Here is a 16487-nt window from a genome sequence, read left to right as displayed (position 1 = left end):
CTACTGGCAAAATAAGTATATCAAAAGGATGTGACAAAAGTGACAAAAAGGATCTGACAGTGAAATATATTACAATAATGAGAGTTAACATCATTTGAATGTTTTTTACAGCACTGAATATGTTCTTCACAACCTATAAACCTTCATATCACCTGTAAATCTGTATTGGCTGCACTATCAAAAGATGGAGTGTGTTTGTAAGCATCAGACAGACTTACCCAGAAGTGCTGCCAGTATAGGGCCATACACAAAGTCGTGGATCAGGGCCTCCCTTTCATAATACTTACTGAAGAGACACACAACAGCAATTACACACACACAATATGTTTGTCTATAATCAGAGACCTATTTCAAAGGCTGAACAAAGAGCCCATTATTCATGAGAGTGAAAGCAATCACCAACATAAAAAAGAATATCACATTTCAAGCCTTAATCTTGGCAAATAAACATATGAACAAAAGACGCACTTGCAATGAATGCTGTGTGGTCGCAATTCATACAAAATCAAACAGACAAAGCAGAATGGATTGGAATAGAGTTGGATGTTATAATTACCTCGCGTTATCCACAATATACTGCACGATTTTGTCCAGGACCTTCTCGAAGAGGGCAGTGCGAACCCATATGTGCTTGATGGCCTGTGCGGAGAGAGGCTGGGGTGCTCTGCCAGCTGCGGAACCCTGCCTCCTGAGGGGTTCCTGTCCTGTGCTCTGGGTTCTCCTAAGAGAAAAAAAATAACAAACACATTCACACAAAAGAAAACATGACTGAACATCTATTTATTTGCACAGTTTTCTGTTCAGTGTTGACAAATTTCCAACTGAAACAGGATGTTTGGCAATGGATCTATTTATTAAAAAAGAATGAATCAAGTGTGGAACACCAAGATTGAACAAAGCACTTGGGGGATAAACAGTAGCGATAATGGAAAATATTCAGAATGTAATCAGTTTAAGGAATATTTCATGTTCATTTCGATTTAATGTTCATGTACCGGTTCTGAAGCATGCTGTTGATTACCACAGACAGTCATTTTGACTCATTCCTCTGTGTGCATAAATGAACTGTGAATGCATTTACAGTAATACATTTACAATGAAAGTCTAGCAGGCAACCAGGGTTTAAAATCAGAAATATGAAGCTAGTATTTCTGTTAAAGTGTTTTTGTTAAGAGTCTTCAAACAAGATACTTAAATGAATGTTTTGCAATGGAACGATATATATATATATATATATATATATATATATATATATATATATATATATATATATATTTATATATTTATCCACTGAAGCCACTATATTACTGTATACCAACCTGTGGGGGGCATAACACACCAGTATAGTGACGGGAGTTCTATAATGTAAAAAAATGGCACATCTTTCGGATGAGATGTTAAACCTAGGTCCTGACTTCCAGTGGTCAATAAAAATCCCAATTTTCGTAAAGTGGTAGGGGTGTAACCCACTGTGTCCTGGCAAAATTTGCCTATAGGCCTCTTTCCATCATAGCTCCCTAATAATACCCTCTATGTATGTATTGGCTACATCACTGTACTCTCCTCTCCACTAATAGCTGTTGTGTGGTGGGTTTCTGGCACACTACGGCTGCCGTCACATCATCCAGTTGGATGCTGCACATTGCTGGTGGTTGAGTAGGTTCCCCCAATACTATGTTATATAAATGTACAGAATAACAATTATTATTATGAAGGAAAAAAACACTCTCTTTTGGCACCACCTGGTGGACATTTCACCTTAACAACACTTCCAGCCTCAGCCACTGGGGGCAGTGGTTTGAATTTCAGTAAGCACAGACAGCTCACTTCAGCAAAATATTCAACCTCCTGCCACCAAATTCACAGTGTGACCAGTTTCCTTTTAAAACTCGTTATTCACTTGTCGCCGGAAGTTTGGACTTATGTGAATACTTGCCCTCATATACCCGGCTATAAATCCCATATTTACATTGTTTGGCTTCATAAAGGGACACAAAAGGGGCTATGATAAAGTGCCTGTTGGTGGGTTATTTCTAAGTGTTTACAAGTCCCGTCCTTTCTCATACAGCATCTCAACAGGATGACCTGACTGCATATCTATAACAGTGTAGAAGGGACAGCTGCAGTCACAAAGCCCACTCGAACCCAATGGGCCATTCAGCCAATGGAGACAACACACACACACACACACACACACACACACACACACACACACACACACACACACACACACACACACACACACACACACATTAACACAATGAACATAGCATGTGTCATCCCAAAAAACTCACCTCAGAGTATTAAAAGAGATAAATCTCACAGATAAAAGACTGAGTAACTGAGGAGTCAGAACATCTAAGATATGAGTTATTTCACCATCAGCAATACGAGCCACTCAACCCATCTGAAACATCTATTCATCTTATTCCTGAAAAGCAGAATCTCTGCAATTATGTTTTCACTGAAATGACATCTCAGCACTGCAGTGACATCATCAGTTATCAGTTATCATTGATGTTTCTTGAAAGCCAGACATCAGCTCTAGGCTGAGAAAATGAATAAAAATAAATCACAGCGGATCCAACAAGTTAAAAAATATCTTCATGCTTTAGGCACTGTCAAAAGATGCAAGTGCGGAACACCAAGACTGGAAAAAGCGCTTGGGGAAAAAACATTAGCGATAACGGAAAAATATCAAGAATGCAATCAGTTAAACCTTGAGCGACCCTATGTCCACATGTGTGGATGTTGTATTTTGGCTTTGCTATATATGAAATAAAACATTTAAGTGTTAAACTTCTGGCGCACCACATCAAGTGATACAACAACACGACACTGATTTCCAGGAAGCACCACTACAGGCACTGGGCCAACAGAAGTGCCTCTGGTAAGAAACCTCTTAAATTTTTTTTATTGAAACCTGTTTGGTTGTCGAGTAGCGCTTCAAAAAATCTATACATTTTATTTGCACGTTAACGTGCTGATAAAGATGAAGTCCACAAATGTGGAAATTAGGACTGCATTCTCTCCAAATTTTAAAAAACATTAACATTAACACATCTGTGGATCATTGTGCTTCATTTTACTATACATTTTGTTATATTTTATTTTGATATCACTGTACAATACGGTTCCATTCATTAACATTAGTAAATGCATTCCTATATATTTACTTTTTTCACATTGAGAATAAATGTATTCATGCAAAAGCTGAAAAATGTTGCTTTCAGATGATTTATATAGAGTTAGGATGAAAATAAGGTGCATTTCGAACTGTTCTGAGACCAGTGCAGACAGACAGCACACTGGAGATTAAGTCATTCACTAACAGGGAGCAATGGAGTGAAGGTGCATTCTATAGCTTTCTATGCAACTGAGTGCATAATTTTTTTTTTGCTAGTTTATTAGGTGCTACTAGTTACAAATCAAATGGAAAATGCACACAGAAGTCACACGGGGGTCTCAGGAGGTTATGGACTATTTCGGGTTAATTTTGATATAATATGTACAGTATCTGAGACATGCTGTTGATTACCACAGACAGTAATTTTGACTCATTCCTCTGTGTGCATAAAGGAACTGGAAATATATTTACAGTAATACACTAGCAGGCAACCAGGGTTTAAAAGCAGAAGTGTGTACCAGTACTTTAACAAAAAATTGATACTTGAGCCAAAAAGTTGTGTAAGTCATCCTTTAGAGGTGGGACAATTTTGCTAGCTGGAGGAACTATTAGTTATTTAATGATGTAATTCCTGAGGATTTCAATAAGCTCGCATAACTCTATGTAAAGTGCTTCACGGATAGTAGTGTCGGTAGAGAGCTAAGAGGAGTGGCGTAATGCTGAGTTCACAGACTTGAGGGAGTCCATCATGGCTTAAGCCAATAACACCCCACAGCCATCAATTTCCCTCCAGCCCAGACACCACACTGCATCACAGTACTGCACTGCTGCAGACACACCAGAGATGGATGAGTCTGATGTCTGCCACAGTGGTCCTCATCTCCTCTGATTTACATAAGCATTGATCCCATAACAGCTCAGAGATTTTACGTATGTTGGCCAAAGCAGTGGATATTCAGTCTAAACAAGCAAATAAATCCCAGTATCTGAGATAAGCTTCATGAGCTACAGTATGCAGATGCTTTGAAGATGAAATGGTGAAATTATGCTCCCAGAGTAGTAATACAGAGCATCCAAAGCAGTCCTGTTTATTGGAGGTGTAGCAAGAAGAGGTGTCGGTTCAATACATCCATAATGTGACACTGGTGTTTGGGCGACCACAGTTTTATATATTATATATTAGGTAATTTCCCGATCCCAAAACCCTAACCCCCCATCTCTTATCCAAACCTAGTCTAATAGAAACACATTGCTATATGTACAGTTTTGCTAAATTAATTTTATATGGTTTATTATCTATTGCGTATTGCGACAGTTTCCTGGTGAAACTCTAGAGGCACTTCAACAAAGATTTGTATTCACTTTTACACAAATCACAAGTAAAACGGCAGATTATCAGTTCATAAACATTTACTTTTCACACTGTTTCTCACATTATGACATTAAAACTAAGGCTGTCAATTGATAATAATTTTGAATTTAATTAAATACATGATATGCTGATTAATTCATCAAATTATTTTTAATCTAACACATATTTAAATATTAATTATCAAATAATTATAAATAATTATATTTAAATAATTATAAATGTTATATATATACAGTATATATATATACTGTATAAATTATAAAGTCTTATAATTCAGATAATTAAAATGCATTACATTATTGTGGCAGACAAATTTGAAAAGACTGTAACAGGTAAAGGATGGGCAAGGAAGAGGAAGAACCGGCTGAACAATCAACATAACATTTTTATGTATAAATTAACTTAAACAGACACACATGCAACACAGCAGCATGCATCTCTCTCTCTCTCTCTCTCTCTCTCTCTCTCTCTCTCTCTCTTGTACCGGCATCTCCGGCTGCCCCTTATCTCACTCTCCTGCTGATCAGCTGATTCAGCGCCGGCCGTGCTTCATCACGGCATGACAACACATACACATACAGTCATTACACCCAGAGCTACTACATCTGCACATGGGGTCGCAGTTTGTCGTAAAATCCTGTGTTTCCACCAGAATATTGGAGCGCAAATAGTCACTTAGTTATCCAATCTCTTAATCCACTAAATGTTTAACCCGTTAACCAGTTAATGTCTCTGCCCCATCATGAAAAATTAAAATATGCCCACCTTCATTTGATCAGCAGTTGACCCCAAATAAATCTGTTGTGGCTGTCTTGAGTTTGGTCAAAGCAATGGTGGGCGGAGTTAGTGTAAATAGCCTCTGCAAAAAAAGATGTGCTATTTGCACTTAGTAGTAATAGACCATTCCATATTCCATATTATTGAACAAAAGTCTATCATTGACATGCAATTCACAGCAATCCATTCTGTAATTGAATATTATAAGGGCTTTTCTAAGGATGCGTCAATGTGCACGTGTCAGGCAGATGATTTTGGAGCGTCTAACTTTGGTTTAAAAAAAATGTAAAAGATTTTGGGTCTCTGTGTCAAGTTAAATGTAGTTTAACTTAGAAAAAAAACGTCTTGAGACATATAGAATGTGCTCCGTCCAGTTGTTTTTGAACACAAGAATGCATTCTCAACTCTGCACTTAAGTCTTGAGACACATTCTCTGATCCTGACATTACAAACAGGCCAAACTGTTTCAGTTTTTTGGGGGGAATGTAAAACAGGCTTGGGAAGGATTAAATGCAATGATGGGGAAAGAAAAGGCAAGACATAATATGAAAAAACTTGAATTTTGTTAATGACTTAAACCAATTTTATGGCAGATTTGATTCCATTCATGCTAAAAGGAAAACTGAAAAAATTATCTTGGAAATACCTACATGCCCTGCTGTTCAATTGTCAGAAAATTAGGTAGCTAAGTGCAGGGACCATAGTTAAATTAATAAAGCACCAGGCCTTGGTGGGCTAATGTGTTAAAGCTGTGTAGTTATGAGCTTAAAGGACCTTTCACCCAGCTATTTCTGTTATTGCTTAATGTTCAAACTGTACCACATACGTGGAAGGTATCCACAGTAACACCTATTCCCAAAATATCAGGGGCGAAATACTGGAAGATTTTAGACCAGTTGTTCTGACTTCAGTGTTGGCTAAATGTATGGGAAGGGTTTTGAGTATGCATTTGATGTCATGCAACAATTTGCACAAAGAACATACTGGGGTACAGAAGATACCACACTTACAATAAGAGATTTTTTTCAGGCTTTTTTTTTTTATTGATTTTAGCTCGGCTTTTAATACTATGCATGTGCATAAACTTTAATCATGCTTGTGTAATTTGAACATACATTTTAATTTGATACATTGGATCAAAGATTTTCTTTCAGATTGGCCACAAAGAGTTTTTATGAAATGTATGTTCTCGAATGAACTGGTCTTAAATAAGGGGCTCCTCAAGATTGTGTATAGTGACCTATTTTGTTTTCAATATACTGTATACCAATGAGTTAGAGATTCAGAATCAAAGCGCTAGATTAATCAAGTACGCTGATGGTATTGTTGGAGGCTTGTATGAAGGATCAACTGTTAAGTGAGCAAACCTATTTCAAGAATGTTAAGACTCTTGAGGAAAGGTGTCAATCAAGTGCATTGCATATAAATGTAAAGAAAAGTAAGGAACAGATTTTTATTGTTAAATTGTATGAACAGCAATTGATGAGAAGAACAGTACTTAGTGGACAAGTCATATGGATTTTTGAGAGTTTTATATATTTAGGTACATACACATGTAAGATGCAAAGATTAAAGGGATTTAATGTTGACCAATCAATCTTGGAAATGGTATATAAAAGTAATGTGGAGAGTGTTTTAATGTTTAATATTATGACCTGGTATGGGAACATTGGACTAATGAGCAAGAATAAGTTAACTAGAATTGTTGGAATGGCATGTAAAATAATTGGGAGGCAACAGCTTCAGTTAAACAGCCTGTATCAGGATGCAGGAAAAGGAAAGATAATTACATCTGATTCTACACATCCAGTGCATACTGAATTTGAAATGCTTCTATCAGGAAGGTGGTATAGGGTTCCTACATTTTTAAAAGAGGTATATAAGAATGATTTTGTACCTGTGATGAGAAGCCAAAGGAAAATTTCCATGTCAGTGGACAATAAAGTATGAACTAAATTTAAGAAAATACAAAAACACCGCAAGTGAGGAAATTATGTTCCAGATTCAAACTCGTATTGCCCACACGGGCAGCATCCTTGGCTCACTGTGGCCACGTTCACGCAGCAGCAGAATACGGTTGTCAGGCCTGTTTTGAGTGCTTAATTCGGTTATGTTCACACACAGTTATACGAGAGTGACAAACTCATTCTATAATCGAATATAAACTGGCACTCGCAAATGTTAAGGTATCACAACTGCATTCTCGGCAAGCCTGTGCTGTGTGAACGGAACCGCACTGGACAACTAGTTGTTAGTTACTAACGAGATGTTAGTTAATGTACAATGAGAGACATGCTGCACTGTAAATGAGCATCTCGTACGTTTTAGGTGGGGTTTAATTAACTCACAGAGAAGGAGAGATGAGCTGCTGTGTCATCCGAAGACCCAACCACTGTCTTCCACTGGAAAGCATTCAAAACCGCTGTCGGTTAATAGACCTTTTTCACACGGGCGGTGAATGGGAGTGAATGGGAGATAACAGCAAATATTATTTTCACTTACCCATTTGCTCCAAGAGCACTGTGTGAACATAGCCAGTGTTTGATTCATGTGCGATAACCACTAGGCCACAGCTCTCTACCACTTTCTTTGAATGAAAATATTAAATCCAGCCCAAAGTTGTGGAAATAAACTTTAAACATAATCGATGGCATTAAGGTTCTGCATGCGGTAGAAGACAACCAAATCAATGAAACAATGAAGCGTTTGGAGTGCAAAATCTCTCTTGCATTTGAGAGTAATCATAAGCAGTTCCTTTATTAGACCCGTTATATTGTTTGTAATATCTTTGATTCACAAATCAGTTTAAGCCCTGAATCGCTGTGGTAGAGGTATTCAGTAACCAGCCAGCATCTTGTTGCTCTAGCGATGGTGACACTATGGTTTTGCTGTGGCAACGTGAGTAACCAAGTGTGCTATGGTGGGGGAGGGGTGGTTAAAATGAACAGGCAGGGAACACCACAGAACATGTGACTTGCAGCACTCCACATTAGGGCTGTAAGAGCAAATGTGTGTGTGTGTGTGTGTGAGTAGTTACTGTACGAACACACACACAAGTGGCCTCAACTAATGTCTGACCACAACAGAGATGTTGGCTATTAGGGAAAAACGGTCTACTCTTGAGTGGCACATTGGCCATGTGGCTCTGCTAATGGAGAGTAAATGGGAAAATAAGAAGCTAACTGAAGCCCCGGAGTATCCGCCCAAACCATCGCTCATTTAGAGCTCTGCAGAGCCAGCCAGCTGTTTAAAGCCTGACAAATCAGCAAATCATCTCTCTCGCACACCAGATATTATCAGTTTCCTGCTTTCACCATCATCTGAACCCCTCATCAGTCAAAAAGCTTTATTTATACTGCTAATCTAATATGATTGTTTTCAGTTTATGCCTTTCTTTGCTTTTTGTTTTCCTCTACTTATAGTGTGTAGTAATAAGCAGAATAAGACACTGTTAGAGGTGAAGTGCATACTTTTTCGAAGTTAAAATACACTGCTAATGGTCTTGTTCTGTCTGACCGGCCCTTAATATTTCAACCAATGACATGAGTTGGGCAGGACTACCTGTAATGAGCTGTTTTGACAAATTTGTTTGAACAACAGAAGACAGGGTGTAAAGTGTTTGGGAAACCAGTTTGAAAATAACCATTATTTTTACAATTCCGTTTTGTGCCACCAATGGTGCACACTTCACCTGTAACAAGGGAAGGTAAAAATAAGATATTCAGACCTGGTGATGTCAGCTTGCTGTTGCAACTGTTCCTGCACTTTGTGGCACACCTCGCTCGCCGTTGTGTTCACCTTGCCAATCTTAGTGAAAAGGGCGGCTATTTTGTCGCTGCGGAGGAATCCCGCCGCTCTTCGCTTCAGCAGATGGCTTAAACATGCCTCAATGGAGCCTGCAAGTATGAACAAACACAGATGAAAGAGGTGGTAAGGAGAAGGAAAAAGAGATCAAATTAAACACTGAATATACGTAAAAGTGCACTCAGTAATTTTTTATGTATGTCACCATGGATGTACACTGACACCTAGGGGCAGTTCCAGTTTTCATTTACTGATGCCACTGTAGAAATTCACTATTCACAGTCAACCATGATTAATCTAATCCATGAGTAGCTGGTCAAGTGATCCTAACATGGCAGCCCCCACAAGGGGACCCTGTCCGAGTAGAATAAAACAGCTTTTATAAGGTTACTCATGTGACTGGAGTCTCATATGAGTGGTTATGATTGTATACAAATACAATTTCAAAGTGACTATTCATTTCTATAAAAGTAAAACTTTTTAATGAGTGCTAATCTATGCTGCTAGGTCTCAGCCAACATAAACAGAATAATTACTGAGTGCACCTTTTATCAATTTGTATCTTATTCCACCTGCTTCAAGAATTTCTTAATCACAGTCATTTGCTCTCACATAATATGTCAACCCCAATTCTTTCCCAAGCAATCCCAGGAGGTTTCGCTATTGATGAACTCGCAGGGGAATATCATATTGCGGAAGTAATTGTGTTTTGCTTTAAACTCATTCTGCTTCTGTGAACTAAACACCCATGACAGGACCACAATTGCAACTCACAACAAGATTTACTGCTGGTTCCTGAGCAAGTTAAATATTTCAGTAGGAGAGAGCGACCGCCCCCCCCTGGATGGAGCGGATGTTCATTTCATAACTAATATATTCATCCATCTCTCCTGACAAGTAACCAACTGCTTGTGTGCAGAGAATGACATAAATCAAGATGCATCAGAGGACTTGCTCAGCAAATGAAATCAAGATCATTTTTTTACACGGCTGAAATGAAAGGCCAGTTGTGAGATTTGCATCTGCCGCAACCGCTGAGTAAAGTATACCTGTCAACTCGCTGCGTGATTGATGCTATCAATATCTCCGCGGAATTGAGGTCCCATCGCTGCTACATAATCGACTGCATTTGAGAAAGCAATCAGATGTTTATAGCGGTAATAGCACTTTTATTGCTTTGCTTGAGCCACTGCGGGCTGCAGCTTAGATGCTCTCTGCATCAAATTTTTCCTCTTAAGAGCCTGTTTGACACTTTCAGAAAGCTGAAAAAGTGCACTGAATTCATGAGGGAAAAAGGCATGCATCCAAGGCAGAATTATGGACTGGGCCAGTGGGGCCAATGCACCTTTCACAGAAAGCATTCCACACATCCTTTTTCAGAGTGTACATTGTGTAGGCCACACCCCCTTATGAGATGAATCACTAAGTGCCGACTGAGTGCTATCCCCTTGAGAACCCAGCATGTTAGCTGTCCTCTCAAAAAAAGCAACTCTGATTTGATCTCTAAAGCCCTGAGCGCCACTATAATATACAGCATTTCCTGTGTTCCCCTGAGCCACCATCCACAGAGCAACAAACAGGCGGACAAGGCAATGTGCAGTTGGGAGATGAGCTGAAGACACTTGTAGATGTGTTTACATAATCTCACAGTGCCTGCTGGTTTCCACGGCCTTCTGCATGCACCCATACACCCACACGATATGCTGGCCTCACGCTTACAGCAATAACACAGCTGCACACACTCACACTTTCAAATAAATATACTGACACGTGTTTGAATGCATAAATTAGGATGAGTAAGTGCTGCGAACGTTGGACAGCTGATATATATTCACTACATGGCCAAAAGTATGCTAAATGGTATATAAGTATGAGGACACCACTTTTAATTTGCAGGTTTGGCTATTTTAGTATACTAATTACTATCAGATTAATAAAATTAAGCATTCAGGCATGTAATCTCCTTAGATAGTGTGTCCACATAAGTTTGGTCATATAGTGTATATTCAGTTTGTGAATATACCTAAAAAAAGCTTTACAATTATGCTCATAGGAGACCATTACCCCTTTCCAGAGGCACTAAAAGGATCGATCTGATTTTACTATAACAACTTGAAAGTTGTTAAGTAATGAAAAGTGCATCTGACGCACCATATTGGGATTTATTCATGTGCTGCCATTTTACATCTTTGCAAATAATAATGGGGCATTACTGACTGAAAGTCTACCATGTTCTTCCAATCATGGAAGATTATAAGACTCGGTTAATTCATTAGACGGAAGAGGGACAGTCTCGTTGTGCTTGTTCCTTCCATATCACTGTCGCCATAGAGCTTTTAGAAGATCTATTTAAGCCTGTAGCATAATTAACAGCCTTTTTTCAAAACTGGATTGGCCGTGGTTGACAGAGCAAAGAAAACCACATCATCCAGGGGTGTCATTATATAATATTTTCAGTTTATAGAAAATTGCCATGGGAAGGTTTGATTCGATTTGACTGACCACATTTAGACATTTGTATCTGTGGTTTCTGCCATAGTGTTTTAAACAAACACTTTTTTTAAAACATTCAATAATAATGCAACTTTCTATACATTTTTTTAGGAAGATGCATTCAAAATCTGAAGGGGCTAGTGATGTTTTCGAAGTGAGCTTTTGAAATCAAACAAATGACACACACATGTGAACACGTTGACGCATGCACTGACAATATACGTTGATTGATGTTTGTAATCAGTACTGATGTGGGGTGGGGTGCCGGCGGCTGGGTGTGATCGCTGCTGTCTAAACAGGGCATTGAGGGAGACCTACCTGTGACTGTGCAGTCAAGCTGTGAGTCACAGTAATAGACAGTAATGAACAGCAATACAGAGGGAGAGAGCGTGAGCGGCGGGGGCTTGAGAAAAAAATGGAGGACTATAGAAAAAATAAGATTAGACAAGGACTGAATATGTGGGGCAGATAGAGAAATGCAGGGCAGAATAAAGAAAGAGTTACAGTGATGAAGAGCAAGGAACTCAGAGGGGAGAGCGAACATGAGAGAGACTACAGACGAAAAACAGGAGATTAATAGAGTAGAAAGAAAAAGGGGAAAGAAAGAATGAGAGAGACAGTGGTTTAGTGACTCATCGGTCTCTGGCACTTTGGCACATAGAGAGGGCTTAGCATTGTTGTACTTATTTATCTGTCTGATCTATGTCTCTCTGTCTGGACTAAGGCTCTGTCCTCATGAGGTGCCCTTTAGGTGAAGAGCATGTTCACACAGATTACTGAATACTAATAACAACAGACAATAACAACAAGAATCACCAGTGGACAGAGTTATATGGAATTGGATCACTCTCATGAGGCAGAGTTGATTTGGATAGACAGGAGGAGCATGTGGGTACTAAAATGGGAGTCATTTCAGTTCAATTAAATTCTGTTCCTTTTGATAATTTTGAGTTCAGTTCTATTTCATTTGATTCGGTTAAGTTCAATTAAGTTCATTTCCATTCCATTCAGTTCAGTTTCAATTGAATTCAATTCAGTTTAATTTAATTTAGTTTTATTCAATTTGATTCAGATTAATTTAATTACTTTCCATTCCCTTTAATGGGTTTGGTCATTATATTCATTTAATTTCCATTAAATTCTATTATTTTAATTTCCATTCAATTCATACTCAATTTAATTCTCTGCAGTTCCTTGATTCTGTTTAGTTCAATTTCGTTAATTTCCATTCAATTTGACTGGGTTTGGTTCAATTCATTTTAGTTCATTTTAATACATTTCATTTGTTTCATTTCAATTTGGTTCATATCCATTCCATTTGATTGGGTCTGGGTCAATTAAATTAATTTAATTTCCATTTCATCAATTCATTTATATTCCATTTGAATCGGTTTAATTCAGTCAATATCCATTTTATTTTACTGGGTTTAGTTCAATTAAATTTTATTCTGTTCAGATTTATTTAGTTCAGTTCTATTAAATGTGATTCTGTTCAGTTCAATGCAGTACATTTCTATTCCATTTGATTGGGTTTTGTTCTATTAAATTCAATTAATTTTCATTCAGTTCAATTAAATTAATTCAGTTCTAATCCAGTTGATTCTGTTCTATTCCATTTGAATCGGTTCAGTTCAATTCAATTAATTTCAATTCCATTTGATTTGGTTTATATCAATTCAGTTTGTTTACATTCATTTTAATTTAATTGTGTGTGTTGTTACAAAGAAGCTTTACAGACAAAAGTGCCTCAGAGGAGACACTAGGTAGCATATACATTTTTCCCTATATTATATTATGCTAGTCTAGGTTTCTAGTTTTGGACTAAATGCACATTTTCTGCATTCTGTAGTGCAGCCTAGGCATTCCTTTATTTCCCTTTTAAAGCCATGCCAGCTTCTATGGCTGTATTCATGGTGAGAGCCAGTTTAGTTATTCAAGAGTAGAATAAAAAGGTGTTTAAGATTATTTTTTTCTAAAAACCTTAAAACTAAATTTGGATTTACTTGGTTAAAAACCTTTTCAAAAGTGTCAACAGAATAAAACAGGTTCCTCAAGTGTGAAGAAGCATTACAGTCCAGTAAGACATGTTTAATGGATAGTGGGTTCTGACAGGATGGGCACTTTGGTGCAGGTCCTATCCTGCATCGAGTGTAATTGACTTGATCCCAATGATTATTAAAAGGGAATACGTGTCTTGTCCAAACAACAGGATTTATTTCCCATAATTTGTTGTTTAAACACTGATCCCATTCCGACTGCCAGAGATGACAATTTGTTTAAAATCCTCATGATTGTTGGGTGATCAGTTTTTATAGACTCCAATGCTTCCAGACATGATTTGGAATCAGTTATCATTCAAAAGGATTTCTGTGGAACAGTCTCAATGAACTTTAGTGCTAGTAATAAAGCATTTGCCTCTGCAATAAAAACTGAACTTTGGTCAGAGATGCATATGCCTTGACACAGTTGACTTGTTGCAAAGGCTGCTGCCACTTGATTTCCAGATTTGGATCCATCTGTGTATATTGGGATATGTTGTGGTAACACAGCTCTTATATTCAGAAATTGTTGGTAATACACATTCGGATAAGTTTCTGATTTTTGGTTTCTGGGTTAAGTATTTCAGGCTTTTTGAGATCCCATGGGGGAGCCTAGGCATTTACGGTTACAGCATTCAGCCCACCTACATGCAGAGATGAGATTTCTTCTCTAATTTTTAGGGCTGTCAGATGATTAAAACAAAAAATAATGCTTTTGCATTAACGTAATTGCTCTAAAATTTTGAATTTGTTGAAATTTGCCTCTAAATATACTCATGTCCTGAATAACAAATCAAATGTATTTAACCTACAGCAGTCCACTGTTGGCCTTTTCATTAACAGTGTATGTATATACAGTATATATATATATATATATATATATATATATATATATATATATATATCAGTGGTGGCTGCTGGTCTTTCAAAGAGGGGAAGCTCATTTTCGGCCTACATTATAAACTTATTTACCCTATTTTTGCACTAAATCAATCTTAGGTGTTGATCTGCCCTGCTGTTTAATTCTAATTTTTTCCTCGTAAGGAAGTCTTTCAAATGGCTTCGCCAAAATCAGGTCGACAATATTAGCACCGTCTGCCATTGTGCGCAGTTTCACCCGTACGACGCTAGCCTAGCCTACTGTATGAATGAATGAACGAACGAACGAACGAACGAACGAACGAACGAACGCTCTAAAACAAAATATATTAAACTTGGTAAAACTGAAACAAGGAATGTGGTGTATAATTGTGTGAAATGTATTATGCAAATTGACTAGCAATTTCGCCAAACAAATATAAAGAAATAGGTTGCAGCAGTTTGTCTTTCGACTACACTTGAGAAATCCACAATGGGACTGAGCGCGAAATAGCTTCAGGGACTTCTTATAGTACAGATTTGCTGTCAATCAAAAGGAGATGCAGTCTTCCGACAGATCCTCCAATCATCACGTGGAAGCCCGGAGTCCGGGCCAGCCCACTCCTCATTCACCCCCAGAGACGCTGAGCGTCCGTGGGCGGGATATAATCGCAGCATTTATCCAATGACTGTCTATTTTCGGAGCACTGAAAAAAACTGTTCAGAGCAGCCCCATTGAAGTCAATGGACGCTCGGCTTCAACAGGGAAATGCACTGACGCTACGGGAATGTATGAGAAGTAAATCGAGTCAGCCGACCTGCTATATGTAATGTAGCTGATTCTGAACGAACTCGTCTTTGAGATGAACGTGTTCTAACGCATTTTTAGTCAATAAATTGTTTACACAATAGTACATATTTGACCATTATTTTTTTGACATTATAGGGAAGCTGAGCTTCCCTTGCAGTCTTAAAGAAATCCCCACTGATATATATATATATATATATATATATATATATATATATATATATATATATATATATACATACATATATATAATAATCACACACAATAAGAACTATAAATCTCTCTCCACTACCCCTCCCAGAGAGCCCTCAAAGAACACCAAATATTTGCCCCATTTCCCCACAAACGAGTCCAAATTCCCCAGTCTTCTGGATGACCTTTCTAGCCACCCTCCCATCTCCGAGCACCACTCCTGAAATGGGGTGCTCCAGCCAACTTCCATCCCCTTAAAACAATTTGTCTGGAAATCATGACCCAATTTTTTAAGCATTTATTCCATATATTGATGACCGCCCCATCACCTAAAATACAGAGTCTGGGGCAAAAACTCTGAACCTTCAACCAAAATTCTTGGATCTTAACACACCACCAGAAAAAAAAGGGTTGTGTCTCCATCACCTGATTGGCATCGCCAGCAAGTGGATGAGTCTTTAAGACAAAGCATATACAATCTAGAGGGTATCCATTAGAATCGTAAAATCTTGAATTGCATAAGGCGCACCCTTGCATCTCTAGATGCATACTTGATGTTTTTTAGAATCCTAAAAGCCCACACTCCCTCCTCCAATACCAAGTTTAAATCTTTCCCCCATAATCTATTGAGAGAAGTTGAAGCTCCGTCTGCCAGATTCTGAATTAACAGGAAGTAATACACTTATGCCTCATGACCTTTTCCAAAAGAAGTAATCACCTCTCCAAAAGTATCTGCCGCTTTAGGGGGTGTATGCTACTCCCAAAAATAGTACAGATCAGGTGGTGCAGCTGTAAATACCTAAAGAACTGAGATCTAGGAATCCCAAAATGTTGAACCAAATTTCCAAATGATCTAAACACTCCACTCTCATATAGGTCACCATCATGACCTATATGAGAGCATTTTAACCTCCCTCACAATCCATTCTGTCCAGCAGAAAGGGGACTTATTAATAAATAATGTTGGGTTTAGCCACATGCTCAAAGCAACATTTAAATAAATGTCCGATTTAAACA

At 38.1% G+C, this 16487-nt stretch overlaps 1 protein-coding gene across 1 annotated transcript in view; it reads right to left on the bottom strand.

Moving 5' to 3' along the window:
* Positions 1-16487, bottom strand: part of LOC127631797 (small G protein signaling modulator 2-like) — a 99657-nt gene that overhangs the window by 37678 nt on the left and 45492 nt on the right. The window contains exons 3-5 of the mRNA XM_052110143.1: positions 9004-9172; positions 557-721; positions 219-286 (exon numbers count right to left, since the gene is read on the bottom strand). Coding sequence (XP_051966103.1) covers positions 219-286; positions 557-721; positions 9004-9172 — 402 coding nt within the window. The remainder of the gene's footprint in view (positions 1-218; positions 287-556; positions 722-9003; positions 9173-16487) is intronic.

Source organism: Xyrauchen texanus, chromosome 38 (genome assembly GCF_025860055.1).
Source record: "Xyrauchen texanus isolate HMW12.3.18 chromosome 38, RBS_HiC_50CHRs, whole genome shotgun sequence".
Taxonomy (NCBI): Eukaryota; Metazoa; Chordata; class Actinopteri; order Cypriniformes; family Catostomidae; genus Xyrauchen; species Xyrauchen texanus.
Note: the sequence above shows the minus strand (reverse complement) of the source record. Positions and strands in the feature narration are given on the sequence as shown.